The sequence below is a fragment of the Clinocottus analis genome, unplaced genomic scaffold, assembly GCF_023055335.1.
Source record: "Clinocottus analis isolate CAN_PGR_092001 unplaced genomic scaffold, fCliAna1.0.p SCAF_14, whole genome shotgun sequence".
Taxonomy (NCBI): Eukaryota; Metazoa; Chordata; class Actinopteri; order Perciformes; family Cottidae; genus Clinocottus; species Clinocottus analis.
The window spans coordinates 8,451,336-8,475,427 of NW_027175865.1; the positions used below are offsets into that span (position 1 = coordinate 8,451,336).

Genomic DNA, 24,092 nt, shown 5'->3' on the forward strand with positions numbered 1-24,092 from the left:
ATGTCATTTTATGCAGTTATATAAATAAAGTTATTATTATTATTGTTTTATCTTGCGAAAGAGGGATTAATAAAAAATGATGTCAGTCTCCATCAGTCAGTCATCTACTTCATCTTATTTTTCATAGTCTATGTACACTGTGAAACACATTTTTCAAGGGTTGTGACCATATAGTACTTAAAGATGTCCAGATCTCGGCTGTGTGGCTTTATAGGTGAAAATGTCTGCTCGTCGGTTGGTCTTCCACTTTGGTCCAGACTTCAATATCTCTACATGACATGAAATATTAAAAAGTGCTCTGTGCTCCTCAGAAGATGAAAGCTGCCGTCCTTTCTGATCCCCTGACTTTTTATTTAGCACGCTCCTGCACTTGAGTCAAATATCCATCCATTCATATTCCTGTCGGGATGAATTGTAATAACTTTAAAACCCTGACTTTTATCTGGTGTTGTCATCAGGTTAAATGTTTCAACTGTGCTTTTGTGTAAACATCAGCATGTTAACAGTGTCTACATTTCCAGAGACCTCATTGTAAGAAATGATTTTGGACAATATTCGGTTCAAATTGCAAAACAACAAAAAAGGGAGACGGACGTTTCAAATCCATTCATGCTGCTCCATGTTAGCATAGCATCCAGCTTAAGTACAGACAGAAGCTCTTGACTCTCAATATTTCCTGCCTTCATTGTGACACACTTTGCATCTTTTGTTTTGAAAGCGTTACTTTTATTAAAAACAATGAACACAAACAAGACAAAGACAGTACTTACAGTTAAACCCACTCCAATGAAAATGCAGATCATTCCTACAGTTATATAAGCACAGCAACGCCTCCTCGGGAGCGCACTGCCAACAGAGGATCTGCACAAAGAGATTAATGAGAGAAGCAGAGGTCAGTCATACATTTAAGATATTCATGTTTTGTTTGTCTTAAATACTGGTGCTGTGAGAAAAAAATGTTTCAATCTTTCTATATCTTTTTATATTTGTATGTTGAAAAAATACACTTGAAACATTTTGTGTCGTAAAATAGTTTCATTATGACACTGACTGATGTGATTTCCTCCCATTTTCCAAGTGATCTCACTTTCCAGCAGCCAAAGATCTCTCACTTCCTCTTTTACAGTACATGAAAGCACCGGAGGAAAGTCACATGGGCAACACATGTCCCAACATCCAGACTGCATCACAGCACAAGTTGACTGCTGCTCAGCACAAGGCTGGCAACATTTTCTTTGTTTCTTTTTGGCTTAACCATGTCTTTACTTTCCTCCCCCTCTCTGCTCTCACATGCCTCTCATGTGACGGGACTCAAGCATTCTTCAGGAATTGTTGGTATTCGGATGGCTTAAGGGGAGCCCGATCACCTGATGTCTTACCTTCTCATACTCATTCTGCTGCTTTTACGTTTCCTCTTTGTTCAACTCAAAGTTCACAATTGTGCCACCTGACACTCATTAATTTGACATGTGAGCATACATGGAGCAGACCTTCATTCAAAGGATGTTTTTAAAAGATTTTAGAGCAAAATAGAACTTGCAAAACAAGAATTAAGGAGACAAACAGACTGGTTCGGGGGGTTTTCCTCTGTGAAGTGCTGCTGTACCAAAAAGTATCGGTTCCTTTTAAGTATATGAGTAAAATCCTAACTCCATGGTCTTTCATCTGTCACTGTTCTGATTTCTATTGCTAGGGCAAAGGGAGTTTGCCCTAGTGTTTCACAGTCTAAATTGAAGATTATTGCCATTCGCTTCAAACACAATTATTGTCTTGATGGACTCCCAGATGAGTTGAGGCAACAAAGTCTATTGTATGTCTTATTATCCTTTTACTCCTGACGTCACGGTTACATTATCATAAAAGAAGAGAGGGATGGCAAAAGAGGTACAGAGACAAAGATTGAGACAGACAATGAGGTTTAGACAAAGATGCAGGTATAAGAGACAGAGTTAGAGGCAAAGACAGCAAGTTGTTATTCTAAGACAAGTCTGTTGTCTCAGCATCACTGTATATAAAATTCCTGTCATCACTTTAAGACCTTTTTAAGCCCATCCAACATGTCTCAACCCTCCTGCATCATTACCACGACAAGTATTGAGTCTAGGCTCTAATTCCTGTCACACGTCTAGATTAGCCTGCATCAACTCCCCTCTCTTTCAAGAACTACAAAGTCCAGACCTCTAGAGGTCGGTGACCATAAAGAAAGACAAACTAAACTTCTTCAGCAACAAGAGCTGAAAGTCAAACATTTGCATACCATATTTCATATTTCATACCAAATCACAGCCCTACATGACTGAGAATTGATGCCAATGCAGACAAGGAAAGCCAATGATTTTAGTATTTAAAGCATTCTCCTCCCTTGAATACAAAACTATAATCTTATATTTTAAGCAAATCAAATCTATAAACTATTTTAAGGACATCCAAGTCTACATCAATATTTGTTGCAAAGTTACATGAAAACGATACAATTTAAATGGGAGAGCGGCTTCATATCTGTGTATACATAGCAAATAGTTGTTTGCTGCTATATCAATATTCAGAATCCAATATATTGCACTTTTAAATTAGTCGTTAACTGTAAAACCAGGAAAGAATTATGTAACTTTGATAACAATTAATGCACATTTTATGTTTTTTCACACTTAAGAAAGTTAAGTGATTTTCAAATCACACAAAGATTAAAAACAACGGCTGCCTGCAATGGTGAGAATGAAATCCTCCAAAACCAAAAGTGATCAGCTAAATAACATGAGTAGGAGCTACAAAGTGAAACTCACTGCAACAGTAACTTTTCCACCTTTGTGTAGTGAGTTAAATGGAGGTTTGATGTTTGATGGACTCACATTTTTTTGCAGTGGGGACACTTGGCTAGCGTGTTAAACCGAAGCTCCATCCACTGTGAAGAAACAGAGAAGAAGCACTGTTTAGTTACATTACAGCGGAATGGACACACACACATGTGAACACATAACTACAACAAACACTTTCATCAGACTGTATCAAGAACAATCAACACAAGATCTAGTTGGAATGAGTTTACATGATAGTTATGATGGTTTGCAGGTTGTGCATCTATTTATTATTTCTGTATTGGGGAAAATGTGAAAAAGTTGGCTAAATTAGCATCTAAAATGACTTTTATGATATCTTAGTTAGGGTTGTAAAGATACAATTCTTTCATTCAGGGTTTTGATGTTAAAAGCAGTGTTACAAAAATGTTTCTCCATCACAGTTTAGAAAGATTTTAGGTCCTATTGACACAAGTTTAATACGTGACTTTTGACATCTGGCTAGAGAGAAGGAATGAAAAACTCAATAGGAATTGAGGCCAAAACATCTTGATTTATTCCTCTTTTTTTACACTAATACCAATACAATATTGCTCTTTAACTGAAGCTCTCTTCATAGCCAGATGTCTACAAAGTAATATTATCACCCGTGTAAATAAGGCCGCAGATTAAACTGGAGCAGGTTAGGCTGTTGTTAATATGTCCGCCAGTATGACCAGCTTCTTCAACCTCTTGTTGTACTGGGGGAGAGCCATCGCTGGGGAGGCCAGACATTGGGTGGGATGTTCTGGCGTCCTCACTGCCCTACAGCCGGCGCAAGCAACAATTTGCACACGTTAAGAGGATAATACCACTGATTTTGACATGCTAGTGTGTCACACTGACTTGATACCTCAGGTTCTGCATGTGTCTCCCTTCAATGAGACACCTCTCGGCTCCTTTTATTAATACATAACAGGACAAATAGAGGTATATGGTATTCAAACCATGTTTAAATACCATATGTCAAACACATATCAAAAATACTGATCTGGAACACACGGTGCAGGAAAAACAACTGAATTTAAGATGGGAGTAATCTGCGAATGGCTGCAACCACACTGCTATCAACTGGGATTATAAAATAGACCAGGAAAGGAAACATGCAGCAAATGCACGCCAGCCACTTGCAAACATCATATTCTATTTGCATTTCAACAAAGAAAAAAAGTCAACAGGAGAGGAAGATCTAGCTCTTATGTGTGCTTTGGATTAACTTGAATAGGCTATACAACCCAGAAAACCTGTGTAACTATGCTATAATACTGGTGAAAATCCTCTGTGTATATCACTAAATGTTGTACAAGTATTGAACAACTTTGGTTGCGATTGGTTTAGATTTTGAGCGTCTTGGTGGGTTTACGCACGAGAAAGGTGTTGCCACAGTGACCGCAGACCACCCGCATCCCCTCAGGTTGGATAGGCAGTGCCGGCTGGGCGGGCTGCTCCTCTGGGATCACCATCACTGGGCTCAGGTTGATTATCCGTCTGCTGTCGAAGGAACAAAGAGATGGACAAGATTATAAATACAACCGAGCCGAGGCAGGAATATAAAAGTGTTGATGACATGGAAGGTCTGGATTCGCTTTTAAAAAGTTGCCTTTTTTTGACTTAGTAAAAGAAGTAAACTTCTCTGCTCGCTACCAGTTTGGTCGAGGACATCCTATCCTTCTGGAAGTGTCTTTACAGATGAGAAGGCAGTTACAGGGACACCTCACGTATTTCTTCCCTGTTGGGGGGGTTTTGATGGGCTGGAAGGCAACATATCAAAATCCACATCAACATCTGCTACAGCTCTAAAAAGGTGGACATTGTCAAATAATTGGCCTTTAAAGCAAAAGGTTTCTCTCTTGATCACTGACAAATGTTTTATCATGCAAAATGATGCTTACCGTAGCTTCATTGCAGACAGTGCACTTGACCACGTGCTGATGCAGCTTTCCATCCAGATTTATGAGCGACTGACAAACGCGGCAGTTGATGACAGGCACTCCGCCGGCATCGGGGCTCGCGATGGCTGTGTAGGGAGGAGGTAGTTCGGCTTTGAAAAGAGGAGGAGGGCAAAGCACACAACATACGGCCAACTGTTAACTGCATGCGTCTATAAAACCTCAGACGTTAATACAGACCAAATCAACAGGATCCTCAAGATTACACATCACATTCAAAATTAAATGTAATGACAAAATGTTCTTGGTTAATAACGGCTACACAATGCAGCTAAAGCTGTGAAAGTAAGTGGATTTTAATTTTGTATAATAAGTATATTAACGGATAATAACAATCTTTAGTTGCAGCCCTAATTTTATATTAAGCTACCCACAACAATACACAAGGCCAAAACAAACAACAATCACAATTCTTACCAATAGGAATCATTTTCACTCAAAAAGGCATATAAGATAAAAGTTATTCAGTTATGTCTCTCTTAATAACTATTAAACCGAGTGTGTGGTAGCAGCCTGGAAACACTGCTGCGCATGACAGCCTGTGTACAACTCTGATTGCTCAACATGTGACTCCTCTCTCTTTGTCAGCAGCCGAGCACCACTCTGTTTGTTTAAGAAAGAAACAAAGGGCCCTTTAAGATCCCAATGTGATCGCACACAAGTATCAGAAAATGCCTCACAATTTATTCATAAATACATGGATAAAAAGAAATAATTTATGTCTGATAGAATCCAACTGTTTGTGACTTTAAAGAAACAAATAAGATGTCCCACCCATACACATTTATTGAGGAGATAAAAGGTTTCAGACATGTTTACTTAGTGCATCAGTTGGATGGGCAGCTATTAAAATGTCTCTGCTAACGAGGCTAATAAGCTCCTAAATATTTTGGGTGAGAAAGGAAGATAAGACAGGCCACTAATTTGTGTTTTATAAACAAGTGTAATCAATCTAACTAAATGGCCAGACTTTGAAAAGAATCTCTTATTGTCTGAAAACTATTGTGATCCAACTCCAGTTGCCAGTCAAATGAACTCTGCCCCATTTAATCCCAAAGTAACCTATGTTATTAGTCTACATTCCATGTGTTGTTCAGGGTTTTACTCTTTTAATCCATAGATTTTCACGAGTGACTAAGTTTACAAATACTATTGCAGTAGTCGAGCATACTTTACGATCTGTCATAGCTCCAGTAAAACATTTAATTCAACCTTCAAAAAGGTTTGTGATTTATTGTTGTAATTTACTCCTGAAAAAATATCTGATCATATATATATATATATATATATATATATATATATATATATATATATATATATATATATATATGTGTGTGTGTGTGTGTGTGTGTGTGTGTGTGTGTGTGTGTGTGTGTGTGTGTGTGTGTGTGTGTGTGTGTGGCTATCAACAAATGACAATCAATTGCAATAGAGTATATCTCTTGTGCTGTTTTCAGGTCTTCATCCAAGTCTACTGACCAAACACATAGGAGGTATCTAATCTGACAAATTACCAACTTCCTTCACTCTGAATGAGATAATGGGACAAGTCAAGAGGTAAACGTGCTTGGCTTTGAGATTCAGAGACACTGTACAGTTGACACCACGGGGACAGATGGGACACCCCGTCTACGATTGGGCAAATGTGGCTAGAAATACAATAAAGTATGCCAAAGACTGGACACTCTCACTGTGGACGGGCAGCATGGTGATTAATTTCTACTTGGCCGAGTTTATTTAAAATGTATAAAAATAAAAATACATGAAAAAAATACTGAACACAGTCAGCCCCTCCCTCTGTTATCCACCACCGGGTCAGGAGAGGCCTGTTTCTACTCGCTTCTCTCTCTGCTGGGAAGTTGTCTAATGCATGTCTGAAACTGAATATGGCAGCTATAGGTTTTCACCGGCTGTCCTCGGAGCCAGAGGTAAGACGAGAGGACGCGGTGCTACAACCCCAGCAGCACCATAGCATGCAGCCCCGATCATGTCTAGCTGAAGCCATCAGTGGTTACGTGACGTGTGGTTTGTGTTGAAAAGTGGGTGACTGGAAAGCTACTGTTGGACACAAGCTGCTCAGGATGTTTTCTATTATTTTTATTCTGCTTTCTGTTCCTTAAGCGACATGAAACTCTCTTTAAAAAAAGTTTAAAGGACATGGCTCTGTATTTTTGTTATCGTCAATAAAACCCATGAAAAGATTTCTTTAAATAAATAAAGAATGATTTTGTCTCACTTGGCCCATCAACTGATGCTAAACATGTGACTCGTTAAAAACAGGCCATTGACTCAAAAGGGAGTAAATAGTTTATTTGTTGGGGACACTGTCTTTTCTTGTACATGGTGACACCTCTTTATTGTACAATTTGACACCTCTGACTCAAAATAAACTACATACCTGTTGACCGTGATGAAGGAACATGTCACTCAGTGACTCAGTGTTTTTAAAGAATGAATAAGATGCATACAGCTTCAGATAAACAAACACTTAGAAGGTTTGCACAGCCTTTTGTTGCATTCATTCTGCCATTTGTGTGCAAAAACGTCAAGCAGGTGAAAACTAAATCCAGCACAGTGCCAGTCTAATCATTGAGATGCAGCCAGGTGGTCATTGGTCGCCGGCCCTCATCACCACCACACTGTGAATACAGCAAGCAGTGAATCTCTACCAGATACAGCTGAATAAAACCTGAAGACTCTGATCATCAGGGAATCATCAGGGAAATGAGTTGGAGTACTTAAGATTGTGAAGATATATTCAGGGAATCAATACAGCAAAGATTGCAGTCACTTCTACATAATAACATATTTCACTCAATCGTAATAACAGCTCACTCACTCAGTTTCCTAGATGGAGCTGATTATTAGTCAAAGTATCATCTCAGTTTTGGCTTCTTTGACTCTGATTATTCCATTTTGCAAATCGGCTGATAGAGGATTCAACAAACCCAAAGAAACAGAATTAGCCATAATCCAGACTGCAGAGAGGGAGGGAGGAGAAACTGGGCCATGAAATTTTCTGACATTCATTTCGGCTTTTACTAAGTCGGTGCTGAGACATTGTAGCTATCAATTCACAGGTTATTACAGTCCAGCATTAAGGTCTTTATAAATAATCCGGTGGTGAAATATGAACTCTGCAAGATTAGAGTGCGTCAGAACAACAAAATATAAATTTCATCACTTGTGTTGTGCTTGCTATTATCCGTTTGTCCTGCAATTTTCTGCAAAGAGCATTACGCGGTCAATGAAGCCATTCATTTGCAGCAGAACAAACCGTGTTATGACATGTCCAAGAAAGCCCATTACAAAAAAGGTAAAATGAGGGGAAACTTTAGAGCATTGTCTGCAGATAACTTTGCTTATATTACTACAAAACATAATCCGTTGATGTGAGAGTCTGATCTGAATGTTTTTGTAAAAACACTAAGAGGGAATCTTTTTTTGGGGGGGGGGGTTATTTAGTAATGCCTCCAGACAAAAGAAATAGCATGTGTCTTTGTGTATGTCTCCAACTTCCACATGAGATTTGATCTGCGACTACATAAATTCAGAATCGGACTACATTCAGTGCAAAGGCCAGTCCTCCCAGCAGCTCTCAAACTGAGTGGACTGTAGATTTATGTGCAGTAATTGCCCGGGTCATTCAGCCCTGCATGCATCACTGTATAACCTACATTCAGCTGTTTACTAAGCAAAATGTGGACACTGTGTCAGTTTCCTGGCTGCTCAAGCACATGTATTGTACTGTAGAAGATGCTAGAATATATTCAAACTATCTTTGCAAGATCAAGGCCAACTATGTGTCGTTTACATTCTATTTTGCATGCAAATAAGCCCACTGACAGCTAAATGTCACACGTTATGATATTCTGGCATGCTTTGGGTTCGATCCCATCTACAAGGGACACATCTGGGCCTTTTGTCGATTTGCAACTGGGACAAAAGGCTATTTGGCTGCCTTCATCTGCAGTGGGTCATCTCTCCCCCCATCAATCAACAACACTACAGCTCACATCCAACGAGGCCTCACAGTGCCACATCACGACTCATGGGCTACCTGTTCTGATGGTAAAGAGCCAAAACATTACAGGCCCCGTCGAGTCTCGTTGAGAGCATATCTGCAGTAAAAACAAAGCTTGCTGTTATTGTAGGCCCCTCTTCTCTAACCCACTGCTCCAGTTCTCACAGTGCAAGCTCCACCTTTTTCTCAGCTGCGCATTGATTGCCCTCGCTGCGTCTTGCACCGCTGCAGTTTTTATTTACGCACAAACCCGATACGCCCAAGAATGATTCAGCACGCAGGCAGCGGGACTGTCTACACGTCGTGTGTTTACCTCTTGGACTTGAATCCTGCAGGTACGGGGGAGCAGTGGGGGTCACGTTCTCGGAGTTGGGACCCGACAGCAGCGGAGATCGCTCGTCCATGCCGTCGGAGGCCATGTCGCTAGCTGTGGACCGCGGGACTTGACGGGCAGAGGACGGCAGTCGGGCAGTCTGCCTGGCTGCACCGAGGCTTCACTCAGCACGGAGGAGCAGCCGGCGGCTGGTTGTTGATGCCGAGTCGCTCCGGTCCAGCAGCCCCGGTGACGGCAGCCTGGAGGAGGGAGGAGCTCCGCGGTGATCCCCTCTCCCCGCCCCTCGCCGACACGGCCCGGGGCATGGGCTGCGCTCGTGCGCGCTGAGCTCAATGCCGCACGCATGAAGTACTGTGATGGAATTTAGTGCAAAGATTATGTCCTGAATTCAATTGTGTGAAACGCACGCAGGGGATTTTTCACATTGTAGTGACTATTGTCATACATTACGATGTAAAATGTTCTGCGGGGACTCGGAATATTGTTGTATTGATTGATGGATGGATACAGCGATACGCCAATAAAGCATCGATTACCACTGTTTGCCACTAGATGTCACTGTAGGATTACTTGGTGCTGTACAATCTAATATAATTTTAGACCAACTTTAATGTCTTGTGATCTTTTCAAGCGAAGCTATGTCCACTTACCGGAGACAAAAATGACAAATTGTTGAAAGTTGGCGCGTTGAACTAATTTTTACATTTCAAATGCACTACAATAATTGTCACTGACTATTTTTCTGGCATTGAGCCAAAAACATGGGTTTTTCCTCATCTGATAAACTTCGTGTGTGTGTGTGTGTGTGTGTGTGTGTGTGTGTGTGTGTGTGCGCGCGCGCGCGCGCTTCATGTTCACTCCTCCCCTAACATTACAACACTTTTGATAGTTTCGCCAATTTTCGTCCCTCCCATTCCTTGTTGCTTATGTCAGGGTGTAAACCTCAGGCTACATGAATTCATTCCCTGTTCATTCAAAAGACTCACGAACAAACACAGATGTTCAGTATCAATCTTTGAGACCAAAGTCTGGGTCCTTTCTTAAACGTTTGTGTTTGTTCTGAACAGCAGGATGAAACGACGTATGTGAACTGATGACAAACTGTTTCAATACACATCTAGGATTACAGGATGTTTAGAGCATTTTGTTTAGGACATTGTAAAACGTCTCATAAATTCCTGAAGCATCACACTTACTTCATTTACCGATTCACTCCCTTGAAATCTTGACATGAACACAAAGCTGCAAATTAACTGATTTACATTTTTTAAGAATAGGTTCCATAAAATTCCTGAAACTGGAAAGAGGAGTTTCTCTTTGCAGCATGCCTGTCTGGTGTTTGTACTTGTAAGTCAGTGACAGATTTCCAGCCAGACTACAAGTTTCCTTCAATTACTGCACAGACCCTGACGGAAACTGCTCGCTCCTGGCTCCGCTGTTGCCGGGCCAGTAAATAGTGATTCACATCGCTTTTCAAAGACTGCAGACGACTCGTTTTTTCCGAACACTTCAGGCGACGGAGGAGCGTCGCAGCACTCGCTGACTGCTTCGTTGCTGTCGTTTCTTTACAAGGTAAGAAGACAATTGCATACACAAGACATGCGTGAACATGGTATTTGAGGAAAAGGATGTTTTAATGGAGTAAAAATGTTGCAGTGATAAGGAGTTTCGGGTTAGCTGTGATGCTTCCCTTCCTAACTTTCTACTGCCGGCAAACCATGAAGCTAACACAATGAGAGTAAAGCCTTCAGACATAAGCAGTAAAACATAACCTAGCTTTCTGCTTGAGCTTTTTTTTTGCCGTTTTATAAACTATTGTAACGAATTAAACATGTTCTTGATGGAGAAACACGTGGCAATAGTGTAGCTGCAATTAACCTTTTGTGTCTGTTTACTAAATGTAACAGGACTTATACTTTAATTTTGAAGCTGCCTGTATTGACTGTGTTATGCCAAATAAAAGTGTCATTGTTATTCTTCACTTTATACATAAGTTGAAGTTTACTGGCCCATCAAGATCTCCATCCCTTCACATGCAGAATACAGTCTGTCTGGAAACTGCATGGGATTGTGCATATATTTTAGTTTATTAGATTTAGGTTATCTAGCATGGCTCATTCACTTCCAAAAATAGTGTTGGATTGCAGATAGAGTAAAACTGTTGTGTAAAAAAATAAATAAAATAGCTTTGTTACAGGAAAATACCACAGTGGAGAAAAAAAGCGTAGCGGATAACCTCTGTCATGATGCCAACAGATGTTCTTTTCAACTATGTGTGTGTGCGTGTCAACATTAATACAGCTCCACGGTTCTGATCTAGCCTTCGTGTTTCTGCCCATGGAGATGCTCCAGGGGGCAGTGAGCAGGGCTGGGCTCTGCCTGTCCTGCGCCCTCCTGCTGGGGGCCTGTTTCCCAGCAGAGGGTGCAGAGGCAGCAGGGCCTCTTCCTACTTCAGCCCCTGAACGACAGTCGGGGGAACCAGACCTTGAGGATTGGGAGTGGGGTTCTGGATCGTCTCTTCTGCACCTGCTCCACAGCTTCCCTGCTGACAGCCCCTTTATAACAGAGACCCCCGGAAAACCAGTCAACTGCACTCAGCGCTTCTGGTTACCACCATCCTCTGCAATCTGCTGGGAAAACATAGTTGAACCCGAGGAGTTTGCCAAGTCCCGTCTGCTTGTCCTCCAGAACAGGGCGGCCCTGCAGGCTGTGTCTACCACCAGCGGGGTGGAGGAGGGAGGGGTCTCCTACGAACTTCAAGCCAGAGAGGAGGTCCAGGGCATCCACTCAGACCACCTGAGTGCGGTAGAAACTATGCAGACTATGGAGAAGGAGTTTGCATCTCTAGAGGAGACAAGAAAAGAAGGAAAGGAGCATGGAATCTTCACAAGGTGAGCATTGGAAGTTTATGGATTATTTGATGAATTTAGTAATCTAAGAGATTGTGTACAAATTATTGTAGTTGTAGGGGGCTAATTAAATAAAAAAAAACGTGATGTAAATGAAGTGGAAATAATGTGAAGCCCTGATTTCTTGTTTGATTATGTAAGAACAGAACATATGTATATGTTCCTAGCCAAATCAATTAAGTTTTTGGTAAATTCTGATCCGAGTGGGATTATTCCTAAATCATTGTTAGTGAGGCAGAAACTCCGGATCAGTGTTACTTGTTTGGTCTAAACATAATGCTGCCTGGATGCCAAAGATGACAGAGTGAAAACAGCATCCAGACAAACAGTTAAGTCATTTCAAATGTTTTCCCAACAGTCATCTGGCTGAACATCTGCTGAGACGAGGCTCTGCCACTAAAACAGCTGCAGACAATTAATGCAACTCTGTCCTTTCTCTCTATTAGATGTGAAACAGACTTTTTTTCATACAATCTCGTGCAAAGTCATGTGTAAATGTTTGAAATAAATGTGGTTTTTCATCCCTTTCAGCATTAAGGAGCATCTTGCCAACACAAGAGACGCCATCAATGGAAGAGAGCACATGGCAAACATCCTGGAGAATCATTTGTCTACTTTAGAGAATACTTTGCTTAACATGCAGCTACGACTGCACAAACTGATCCGGCAGTGACCATAACAAGGACCGATTGTCCTACTTGTGCTGTATCAATGTATTCATGTGCCTTATTGTTCAACAATGTAGCAAATGCATGCATGGTCAGGACTGTTGGAAACACTTGATATGCACCTTATGCCATCCAAGCACCAAAATAAATCACATTTTAAATTTTCAGTTAGCAGACATATTCCATATGTAGATTTCATGGTCACACTTGCTGCCTCTATTAAAACCTCAAGACATTTGTGAAGCTAGAACAGCTCCACAAATGTCTGGTTGTGGTGTAAAACACATGCAGAGCAACATGAATATAAGACAGCATGAACTTTTATTTTAATATCAAATCTAAACAAATAATTTGCAAATGCATTAAGATGATGTGGTCAGGTGCTATATACACACACTTTAAATATTCACATCTATTGGGCCGAAATTTTCCTTTGGAAAGATGCAGCATGTTCACTTGTAGTTTAAATGGGAAAAAAGAGGTATTTGTATTTTTGGTTAGTTTAAACAACTTTCCAGTATTTATGATAAACTACTTGTAAATAAAACCTGAAAATATCTTTTAAAACTAGCATGCATAACTTAGAATCAATAACGTCGACCTTTCACTTTGAAATCAATGTTTGACAGCACCTGTAAAATAAAGTGTTCATCCAATCATATTTAAAAGGCAATTAAAACTCACAACTGTGGAATATTATTTCTTGGTCTGTTACATGAAGTTAGCTCACAGAGGGCTGCAAGTTAAGAGAGAACCATTTACTCCTCCCAATTGTTGTGCATGCAAAACAAGCACAACATTTATAAGACATTGTTACCGGAAAACCTTTAAAAGATCCAATCCAGGCCAATCCTAAAACTTCAAAATCTTGAGGCATGATTGCATTATGATTTATCTAAGACTTTGTTTAGGCCATTGTTACGAATTTAGATTTCTGGCATCAAGTATTTATCTCAGACATACAGTACAACTTCTATGTGTTCTTGTATTTGAAGGTGATCTCTTTAGTCTTCACATGTTCCTATTTGTGGCTTTACTTTCAGTTCAATGTCCACTAATGTCTTCCAATAGCCCGACAGCTGAACTCTCTCAGTGTATTTGAAAGCATTGCGAAAGTTCAGGATGTCTTCTGCCAGACCGCTCAATGAATGACAGGACATGTACATTTGATAACATCTCCCCGGACGTGAGATGCAGCCAATGTCCTTTTTTAAAAGTCAGCGTCTTCGTCGTTTTCTTGCATTTGCTCCAAAGACTGAAAATAATCTCGAGCCAAGATCTTCTTAGGCAGGATATCTATTAAAAATAAAGAAAAGAAAAAAAGAATAGTACACCGCATCAAAATTACTGCATAGATTTTATCCTCTTACTGTCGCTGTAAAATGCCGTCCCTGACTGTTGCAACTTTTTAAGCCATATGAAGTGCTGTGAAACAGGGTTTACAGTGTCTGAATGGGTAATGACTGGTTGTAGGAACAATAAATAACCTTTTAGAGTTGAAAAATTAAACTAATATAAACCACTTTAATGTTGCTGAAAATTTACATAAATGTACAGGATTAAATCCTCTCATTGGATATTGTAATATTAATGTATGGCATCGTGTAGCAAATTTCCTGGAGAATTTTTTTTTTTTCAAACAATATACTGCAAACAAAATCCTACTGCTGTATTTTCTGAAACTGTTCAAGAGAGGTGTTGATTCAACTTCATGATTATTATGTAGGCTGGAGTTTGTGATGATGTATTGCATTTCTAATATTTTGTTAGAGCTATTTATATCAATGAGGGTATAAATGTGCAACACAAAACCACAAAATCCTGCATCCATAAACCATATAGCTGATAGTAACTTTCCTGAATATCAGATGTAATGCAGGGTCTTTGCATTGGACTGCATTAGTTTGAGTTAGGTGTACACCAACACACACAATCATGGTATAAGGGCCATAACTTACATGATAACTTGGAAGGCGCCAAGTTACTCTGACGTTTAATGCTTCAGTAGTAAAGAGTTAGCAAGGACCAACATTACACTGCAGGAAGTCTCTGTCGCTCAACCCGGCGGTCGCTGGGTCTCACCTGTGAGAAAGTGGAAGGTCTCCGTCTCCTCTGCGGCGTTAGCCAGGTCGGTGTAACACAGAGAGTTGGTATCTTTACCGGGACCGTTGTTGAATGAAGTCACAGCCAGGTGCTGCACAAACAGCTCCTTCAACAACACAACACAAGTTAGCGAGGCAGAACACTCAAACGTGAAATGGAGCAGCTATGTTTACAGGACGCTAGCAGCGTGCTACTAATCCTCGACTGTATGGAGCTAATACCCCTGCAGCCAGAGGTACTGTTACGGCGGCTTACTGTTGCCTTGGTGGTGAGGAAGAGAGCGTCCTGGTTGATGCTGGAGACGTCGGGGGAACTCTTCATTATCAACCTCACTCTGGATATTGGAAGGGAGTTGTTTTTTTTGTTAGTTGACGACTGGTCGTCTTTGTCCAGAGTATTTTGAGACATCTTTATGAAGCACTCGCGCGTCGCGGAACTTGAAATATGTTTTGGACAGTGACGCGTTTCTTCTTCTTCTTCTTCTTTTCTTCGCATTAATGGCCGTTTCACGGGATCACTGCCGCCTGCTGGAGTGGAGTCCCAAACGACTGTTTGTGCAACAAAATTACCCACACACACACACACGCACACACACACGCACACACACACACACACACACACACACACACACACACACACACACACACACACACAAAGTCTCAATATTACTATTATTTTCATATATCTTTCATCTTACTTTTAGGGCAAAAAATGCATTACTCTATTAGTGACTGTTTTACTAAACCCATACACATGTGTGTACTCATTTTTGTTCCCCCCTGAATATTTGTACTATATTCCGTAATACTAGTTTTGTATTAAACAATCAATAATTGATTACAATTTATTTTGTGTCCAACAATAAAAGCTCAACACACAGGTTGAGTTCGGTGCAGTCTCATCCAGTCCGATGGAGGCACTACACTAAGGAATCGCAAACCACCGAAGAAGAGCCGACGTCAAAAAGGCGAAGAAGAAACAGTGGCGTTCGCAATGGCGGTGATTTGGCTGCGAAAATATACAGTCTGAGTTGCAATTAGATGCTGTCGTAATTATTGCAAATAATCTATTGTCATATCTGTCGCAGAGAGGACATACCTGTCTCTCCGTTTGTGCCATTTGAAGGAGTCACGTCAGAGCGGTGTTGGTGACGCACAGTTAGCAGCAGCTGAGCGAGCAGCCATCGTCTCATTGTTGAGCACTGGAGTAACGTTCATTTCCCCTTTTACTAATCCTTAACGATGCCGCTGGGTTTGAAACCATGCTGTGCTGTTTGCAAGACGAACTCTTCCTCGATGTGGAAGAAAGGAAACCAGGGAGAGATCCTCTGCAACAACTGCACCGGAAAGAGCTGCAGCGGCAGTGCATCAGGACCCTCCATGTCCTCCATCACTCAGCCCAGCAATGGCGGGGGAAAGCAGGTTGGTTACTGTGTGTAAATTTGCATTTCACGTTTAATGTTCCTCTTGGGTGCAACCTAGGCTTTGTGGTTATTTTACAGGGAACCGTCACTCTTACATTTATTTTACCTCCCTCTATGTGAACTGTTTTTACAGAACAGTGTTGTACATTTTTAAGAAGTACTTCCTCAAGCTAAACAGCATCATAGGGCATTTATCTTTACTCATTATAATACATTCCTTGGTGAGTATGCAAGGACTGGAGGACAGTTTCAAATTCAGTGTTGATGCTGTAAATTCCACCGAGTCCTAGGCAAGACAAGTTTGTTTGTCTAAATAACAAGTCCACACAGCTGGGCACATTGCACTAATTTGAAGCTTCGATAAATACCTGGTTTGTGTTTCTTTTAGTCAAAGCAGGAGATTCACAGGAGGTCTGCACGGCTGAGAAGCACCAAGTACAAAGCTCCTGCATCTGAGAAGAAGGTGTCAACAAAAGGAAAGGGGAGAAGACACATATTTAAACTTAAAAATGTAAGTTGAACATGGGTTTTATCAGCACATTTTTCCATTTATCTTGTTATTGTGCTGTGCTATTAATACGTGTGTGTGTGTGTGTGTGTGTGTGTGTGTGTGTGTGTGTGTGTGTGTGTGTGTGTGTGTGTGTGTGTGTGTGTGTGTGTGTGTGTGTGTGTGTGTGTGTGATTTTATTTCCTCAGCCAATCAAAGCACCAGAATCTGTTGCAACAATCATCACAGCAGAATCTGTATTTTATAAGGTATGGTGTTTAATCTGACTCACTATCTAATTAATCTAACCATTTTCATCTGAAAGCATTTACTGGTCAACATTTTTACATCTTATTGCAGTTTCAACTATTACTGTTGTACTAAACCTTCATCTAGTTATGCAGAGAAAGAACTGTATTCATTCTTAATATTTATACTTGTATCCTTAGGGTGTATACTACCAGACAGGAGATGTGATCAAGGTAACGGATGAGGAAGACGGGAAGCCATACTACGCTCAGATTCGAGGATTCGTGCAGGACCAGTACTGTGAAAAGAGTGCTGCACTGACCTGGTTAATCCCTACGCAGGCCAGCCCAAAGGACATGTTTGATCCTGGGACATACATTGTTGGTGAGCAATGGGAGATCAACTTAGTTTCACTATTTTCAAGACATTTTTGTGACAAGTTAAGAACAGTCTGTTTTGTAATAGGTCCAGAGGAGGATCTGCCTAGAAAGATGGAGTACCTGGAGTTTGTGTGTCACGCCCCCTCTGAATATTTCAAGTCACGGAGCTCCCCGTTCCCGACCATCCCCATCCGACCAGAAAAAGGTTACATCTGGACTCACATAGGACCGACACCAGCCCTCCCATTCAAAGAATCTGTCAGTGGCAACAGTTAACACAGCTGTGTGATATGGACCTCAGCCTGTTTCTTCTAAACGGACGCATGTACATTTATGTAACATAATGAAAACTAAAAACTGGTTTGCCACAGCCATTCCTTCACAGACCAGTTGTAATTTCAATTAAATTGTTTACCCATTACTTTTTTATGTAGTTATAAACAAGAAAGCTCTTATCCATCATCACTTTGTCTGCGATTGTTTCAGAAAACATATATTCATGGTTTATTCATTGATTGAGTTGCTGTGTGGAAAATGTTACTTTTTTTTCTTTCCATTTTGTGAATTAAACTGTGAATATAATTCAATTGTGACAACAAAAATTAGATGCTGTTTGCAAAGTTACATTGATGGAAACTGAAAAACTGTAATTGCCGTGCAAGTTAAGTGTCAAAGCATGACATTCTGAAGCAAATGTAGATCTGATGTGTCCTTCGATCCCGCACCCACTAAATCTTCACCTCATTTATAGGTGAGTTGTATGATGACATTCTGTAGTGGTGTGTACTTGAGACTGTAAAAATGATGATGGTTCTGCAATGTGGAAACAAAACTAGTGGTCAAAGCATATTTTTCTCCTGAATACAGCATCAAGATAATGCAGATTATAATTAAGATGCCATCTACGTAAATCATGCACACCGCTGCACTACTCATATGCATATGAGCCAAAATACTGTGCCAGCAGTCCAATGTAAGGATACGTGCAGTAAGGTAGCAGGTCCACTACGTTGAACCAATGTATATTATATATATTATTGATATTGCACTAGTCCCGCCCACTGAGCTGTGATTGGCTAGTAGTACTTGTTACCTATATTGTTTCTTTCTGCGAGAAAGGATTTATTATAACATATCCGATGATCTTTTCTAAACTTGACCAGACGGGGACTTTTGGCAGAAGCAATCTCCTCCCATTAAATTATGTAAGCTAAGTAGCCAACAGTTAATCGAGTAAAACATTTAAATTAATCAGAAAAATAAACATATTGGCGTGAAAAGAACATCTCGCATCTGCATGTCATATTCACTAATGGGGCTTCATTACCTTTTCTACAGCTTGTCACGTGTGTCGTCCTAACCGACTTCAACCAAAGAAGGAAGTGCGTAAGGATGAACTCTCTCGCTCTGCATCTGTACTCTTGGATAGCTCCGTTACTTCAAAGGAGTCACCTCGCCTGTTTTCTGTAGTGTCCCGCCGCTTCTTCCATCGATGTCACATTTATTTTTCCCCGTATCGATTGGACATTTTTAACTTTTGTTGATCACATGAACAGGGAAAATTATGGGAAAATTCCAGTCCAAACTTGGTGGGGTGTTTTTTTATGACATCACAAAATGTTATGAGTTTTTTAATAGATGAAATTCAATATATTTTCTTTTCTCTCATTGGACAGTTTCGAAACGCAGACAGAGTCCTGAAGGTAAGCCAGTCATCACTGAAACTGTACAAACAACATCGTTTTTTACTTGAGTTTTTAGTTTTTAGTCTTGTGTTCTGCAGGTGGTAGTTTGGTTTCCAATGTGCTGACCTGTCAACGCGAGCTGGAGCGCATCCACAAAACAAAGCTGACAGAGGTATACAATGTATTTTTATTATTTTTAGGATTATTGCATAGCCTCCATCTTATTGGTCTCACACATACAGACGTAAGTAAAAGTCAACCCCGAGGGCACCAACCTCGAGGATTGCACAAACAGAGATCCCACGGTGCTTATAGGTTTTCTTTGACACATGCTCTGTTGTTGATCGATCACCAGATAGCTGTGATGAAAGGAAACAATAATCACCTGAAACTGTGCACATTTTAAATCACATCAAAAGTTATAGATGTTTTTGATAAGATGGATGATTATTTATTTAAGATATGTACTCATAATCTTAAAGAGTGTGGGGAAGTTGTTTTTCTTTTATGAATGAAGTGAGGAAAAGCATGGACCTGACTATATATTAATAAGATCTACACAATACAAATTAAAAAGGCTAATTTCTCCTCTAAGACATCTTTTTAAATGTATTAGAGTTGTATGTATACAATTTGTGAAAGTATATTTCCATTCAGACGAAAGAAGCAAAGAAAACACTGGTTTATTGCAGTCCCAACAGCTTCATGTCAGTTAAGCCAGTTTTGGGATAGATCGTATTTGCTCACATCAAATCCAAGAGACATAAAAGCTGTTAGTAGGTAGTCGTATATTTATTCTTCCGCCTTTTACTCCTCCTTCTCTATAAAGAGACTTCCAAGTCTATGAAGTGCAACACAACCACCCCCTCCAAACAGCAGGGTCTTTATATCCAGTTGAAAAAAAAAAGTCTCCACATCTGGTACTGCTTTCCTTCTCCAGTCAGACAGACTGTGAGAGGGGGAGAGGAAAAAGAGGTGGGGAGTGGGGGTTTGGTGGGAGTTTGATTGCGCAAATGGCATCACATGTAGACTGTTGGCATTAATGAAGCATTCACATATAGTTTTTAAGAGACAATGTCCTCTTCATTATGTTTTATTGAACTAAGACTGTAAAAAAAACTGTTCACATAGTGTTCTATTAACCATAAACAAACTGACTATATGAAACCAGATTTCAAAGGTTACTTGTAGAAACAGTAAATGATGGAACGGTGAAAATAGAAAAACAAGAAGCGTGCCATTTTCCTCAGCCTGTTTCATCTTTTAGCACAAATGCAATAGTCATAACATTTTGTGTGAGTTCTCCCCTAGTGTTTTTGTTTTGAGGTTCATGACGTCCTGTATGGAAGGTCTGGAAAGTTCCACATTTTGGAAAAAGATGCTGACTCTGCCAAGTTGTTTAAAAGTTGTGGTGGAGTTTTTGTGCTTGTTAATGGTATGAGATCTTCCTGAGATTAGATTTTTCAGGCTAATGTTGTTTAAATCACCATGACACCAGGACTGTAAACCGCAAAGACGTCATAATTTATAAGATATTTAATGTTGATTTCTGTCTACTTTTGGTCTTACTTTGACCTTATTTTTGTGTTCTTGATATAAAACCCATTACTTAACATGTTAATGTTAATAGTTTTCCACAGATAAAAAAGTGATTGCTAAAATAAAGTGATGTTTTAAAAAAATAAAATAACAGATAATTAGAGAACTGTTTGCGTATTCCTGTTTGTAAGCTAACCAGTGCTCCAGCTTTCAGTAAAACAGTGAAGACACAGAACGAAGAGCTGAATATTTACACACTTACCTGTCAAATAGCTGTGGCTCAGGTGTCGACAACAAACCTGTTTGTTGTAATCTCTAGAGTCTGCGTGTGTGCGTGCGCTCAAGGGAAGCCGACTTGCGTAACTTTATGAAAAAATGTTTTATGATCATTAATTGTTCAGCCTCAAATTGTGTTTACTTCGACTATTTCGGTTGTTATTTAGTTTGCACTTGGAATCTACCTTTCAATCCACTTCATAACATTTGTATCTATGTTTTTCTGTGCTGAGTGTGCACACGTTACTTTAACTGCTGATAAAGTTGTTTTTTGGGGATTATACTTTGGCTAAAATCCAACCAAGAAGCCCAATTTGTTCCTCTAGGAACCTCTTGTATTAGAAAAGCTCTCCAGAATTTGTAGTTTTCTGATTGGTTTGATAAGATAGATTTTTTTTCATGATACCTTTTTAACTTTTCTATGTGGTTGTTTGATAATTCATATACTGTTGTTTATACACTTAAACCAAAAGTCACTGCAACTTGTTGACATGAATATGAGAGTACTGAAGTCACCAGAGCATCAGGTCTCCATGTTTGCGTCCCCACAGAGAAACTTCCTCTCCAGGTATCAAGTTATCAGAAAGGCTGTTGGACATTCTTGCAAGGACAAAGGCAGCTACTGTTTTGCCGACATTTGAAACTCTGTAATATCGGGATGGACGCATGGGAGGCTGATGTCTAATGAGAGTGTAAAACAGAATTCTGATTCCACCGTGTGGACACCTTTCTGTGTACCTGCACCAGCTCTCCCACTTTCCAAGATCTTTTCCCTGAAATATAACCCAGCATCAAAGTCTCACAGCCGGCAGAGCGACGAGGGTGTTGACAGAGATTGGTGCGAGAGTGTATTTGGGTGTGAGGGCGCACACTCATCTGCATCTGCCTGGGCATCAGTGTGATGTGAGTGATGGATTGTTGTGTTGAGAGATGAGAAGAGTCTTGTTGGAGCTCCTTTTCTTGCTCCTTTACTGTCTCAATGTCTCAACTATAATATAGTATTTTAATTTCTGTAGAAAATGAAGAACAATTCACATCACTGCTACATCTGATCAAATATGTTGAACATGCCATTTTCTTGACAAGAATCGGAAGGAGTCAATGACAGTTTTTCTAGAAAGCCACAAAACCCTCAGATGTTCAGCATTGCTCACATCTGGAGACCAATCCTCACACTCATGAGACATGAAAAGCTCTTCATTGCATCCTTTGTTCTTTCTCCCTCCTTCTCTTGCATGTGGGCTCGCTGTTGATTTAAACTCTGACTCTTTTAACAGAACTTGTACGTAGAATTGAGGGGAAACGGGTCTGACCGTAACTGCAACCTGAAAGGTGAGTAGAAAACTGTTTGAACATGCTCCTACTGATGTAGTACATTATCAGAGCTTTTTGATACAAACACTTTTATAGATCACCTCCATTCTTTACCAGGTGAAAAGGAAATAGTGAAATGTTTGTGTGGGGAAATTTCCCCCTTTGGATTCTGTTAGTTTACTCTTTACTGCTTAACATTTAAAACAAGGGGAAGTGGGCAGTATGTTAACACAATTATAATAGTTGGCCTCAAACTGTGAGTCTACTGGATAACAATGTTCATAGTCTAGCTCTGTGTGTTGTTTAGTGGTTCTGCCACCAAAGAAGACACCTGATAGAGGTAACAGCATCCACTTCCAGGTCAATAGACAAGCAAAGAAGAGGAACAGCCATGCTAATGTGAGTGTGTGCTTGTGTGTGTGTATCCCTGCAACAAATCCTTTTTGTACTTTCCGGTCAACTTGAATTACCAGATGGGTGAAATTCTAGTTTGTCTGCAAAATTATAGTATTGACTCTTTGTAAAGTTACGCTACACTGAACCAATGTATTTTAATCATGTATTGAGCCCTATGGGTGAAATCACAACATAAATTACTTTAAACTTGAATTCAACTGATTTACAAATACAATACAGACTCAAATACAAGCTTGTTTTCCTAACGATATGTGCACATACAGGTCACAGATTGTAACATGGTGCCTGAAGAGGACACTCAACAGGAGTGGGTCTTTACACTGTATAACTTTGACAACAGTGGCAAGGTCACCAGAGAAGTAGGTTTCTTTCATACATAATGTTCAAATTAAGCCCCATTTACTCTGCTGTTCCACTCAGAGTGTGTGTGTGTGTGTGTGTGTGTGTGTGTGTGTGTGTGTGTGTGTGTGTGTGTGTGTGTGTGTGTGTGTGTGTGTGGTGGGGGGGGGGGCAGGACATGACCAGTCTGATGCACTCCATGTATGAGGTTGTAGAGGCGTCGATCAAGCAGCCTCACGGTGGCCCCACACCTTTGAAGATAAAGCTAGTTGTAACTCCGTCAGCTGACCCTGAGAATATCTTACAAATAGGTAAAGAAAAACATTTTTATTGTGGCTCTGGTAACTGTAGACATAATTTGAGGGACACATAGATTATCTTAAGTGTCTGACCAGCAGTATTCAACTACTGTGACAATGATGTCCCTCTCTCTTTTACAAACAGCAACAGAGAAGAACCAGAGTGCATCTCAGGAGTCAGTAAACCCAGCAAGAAGTTTATATTGTGTGGATGAAAATATAGAACGCAGAAACCACTACCTGGATCTAGCTGGCATTGAAAACTATACCTCCAAATTTGAAAATACAGGTAGATAAACTCTTCGACAGCCGAATAGGTTTGTGCCGTCAATAAACACTTATGTCAAGAACTGTCATCAGAGGGAAAATTTTATTAAAGTTTTTTTTTTTCAATCCTCTTTTTTCCTCCCAGAATCCATCTCTCAGGAGCTCAGTCAGGATGCTCGCTCTGCTCCTAAGCACCCCCCTGTGGTGATGACAGAAAACTACATCTCCTCAGAGTCTCCCAGAGGCCTCTTTATCTCTCATCCCCTGAAAAGCAAGGCTGTGTCAGCGGGGAAAGACAGGAATGGAGGACCAGGAAAGTCCTGCAGATTACATGGTCAACATCCTGCTTCCTGGTGCCATCCTTCCCAGCCTCAGCCTGCAGCACATAGCGTCCTGCAACGTAGTCACAGCAAGAGGGTTCGCTCTAGGGTACAAAGTGCCTCGCGCTCTCGATCCACAACGGGGGCAGATAGGGAAATATTTTCTAATCTTCAGTCCTTTCGAGCCCAAAGACACGAGCACCACCATGAGCACCACCATCATCATCATCATCACCACTATAACCACCACCCTTAGGTTAATTAAATGTTTACTGA

General features: G+C 40.4%; 5 protein-coding genes across 10 annotated transcripts in view; 3 read left to right on the top strand and 2 right to left on the bottom strand.

Moving 5' to 3' along the window:
- The window catches only part of pip4p2 (phosphatidylinositol-4,5-bisphosphate 4-phosphatase 2), a 10,919-nt gene extending 1,500 nt beyond the window's left edge, over nt 1-9,419 (bottom strand). Inside the window, exons 1-7 of one of the 2 annotated variants that reach the window (XM_068576379.1) lie at nt 9,121-9,419; nt 4,727-4,875; nt 4,479-4,585; nt 4,202-4,325; nt 3,525-3,599; nt 2,850-2,902; nt 771-861 (exon numbers count right to left, since the gene is read on the bottom strand). In XM_068576379.1, coding sequence (XP_068432480.1) covers nt 771-861; nt 2,850-2,902; nt 3,525-3,599; nt 4,202-4,325; nt 4,479-4,585; nt 4,727-4,875; nt 9,121-9,226 — 705 coding nt within the window. In that variant the 5' untranslated portion in view covers nt 9,227-9,419. The remainder of the gene's footprint in view (nt 1-770; nt 862-2,849; nt 2,903-3,524; nt 3,600-4,201; nt 4,326-4,478; nt 4,586-4,726; nt 4,876-9,120) is intronic. The other variant, XM_068576380.1, reaches the window with a different exon arrangement.
- Nucleotides 9,420-10,528: 1,109 nt separating this feature from the next.
- Nucleotides 10,529-13,285, top strand: si:ch211-57n23.1 (uncharacterized). 4 transcript variants are annotated; one of them, XM_068575627.1, is made up of 3 exons: nt 10,529-10,713; nt 11,443-12,032; nt 12,582-13,285. In XM_068575627.1, exons 2-3 carry the CDS (start codon nt 11,479-11,481, stop codon nt 12,721-12,723), a joined length of 696 nt encoding a protein of 231 aa, XP_068431728.1. In that variant the 5' UTR covers nt 10,529-10,713; nt 11,443-11,478; the 3' UTR covers nt 12,724-13,285. The 4 variants fall into 4 exon arrangements, with proteins under 4 accessions (XP_068431728.1, XP_068431727.1, XP_068431729.1 ...); XM_068575626.1 differs by having other exon boundaries at nt 11,462-12,032; XM_068575628.1 differs by having other exon boundaries at nt 11,485-12,032.
- On the bottom strand, nt 10,813-16,208 carry chrac1 (chromatin accessibility complex subunit 1). Of its 2 annotated transcripts, none has more exons than XM_068575632.1 (4): nt 15,920-16,208; nt 15,077-15,369; nt 14,801-14,927; nt 10,813-11,985 (listed from the first exon to the last, which is right to left on the bottom strand). In XM_068575632.1, exons 1-4 carry the CDS (start codon nt 16,011-16,013, stop codon nt 11,963-11,965), a joined length of 537 nt encoding a protein of 178 aa, XP_068431733.1. In that variant the 5' UTR covers nt 16,014-16,208; the 3' UTR covers nt 10,813-11,962. The 2 variants fall into 2 exon arrangements, with proteins under 2 accessions (XP_068431733.1, XP_068431731.1); XM_068575630.1 differs by lacking the exon at nt 10,813-11,985 and adding an exon at nt 13,021-14,014.
- On the top strand, nt 15,775-19,156 carry gatad1 (GATA zinc finger domain containing 1). Its single transcript, XM_068575629.1, has 5 exons — nt 15,775-16,242; nt 16,633-16,755; nt 16,941-17,000; nt 17,181-17,364; nt 17,446-19,156. Exons 1-5 carry the CDS (start codon nt 16,063-16,065, stop codon nt 17,634-17,636), a joined length of 738 nt encoding a protein of 245 aa, XP_068431730.1. The 5' UTR covers nt 15,775-16,062; the 3' UTR covers nt 17,637-19,156.
- LOC137784735 (naked cuticle-like protein 3) lies at nt 18,925-24,072 on the top strand. The gene is made up of 9 exons (XM_068575624.1): nt 18,925-18,949; nt 19,037-19,063; nt 19,144-19,217; nt 22,138-22,192; nt 22,482-22,573; nt 22,855-22,950; nt 23,106-23,241; nt 23,375-23,518; nt 23,642-24,072. The coding sequence occupies exons 1-9, from the start codon at nt 18,925-18,927 to the stop codon at nt 24,070-24,072; spliced, it is 1,080 nt and encodes a 359-aa protein (XP_068431725.1).
- The last annotated feature ends 20 nt before the right edge of the window (nt 24,073-24,092 follow it).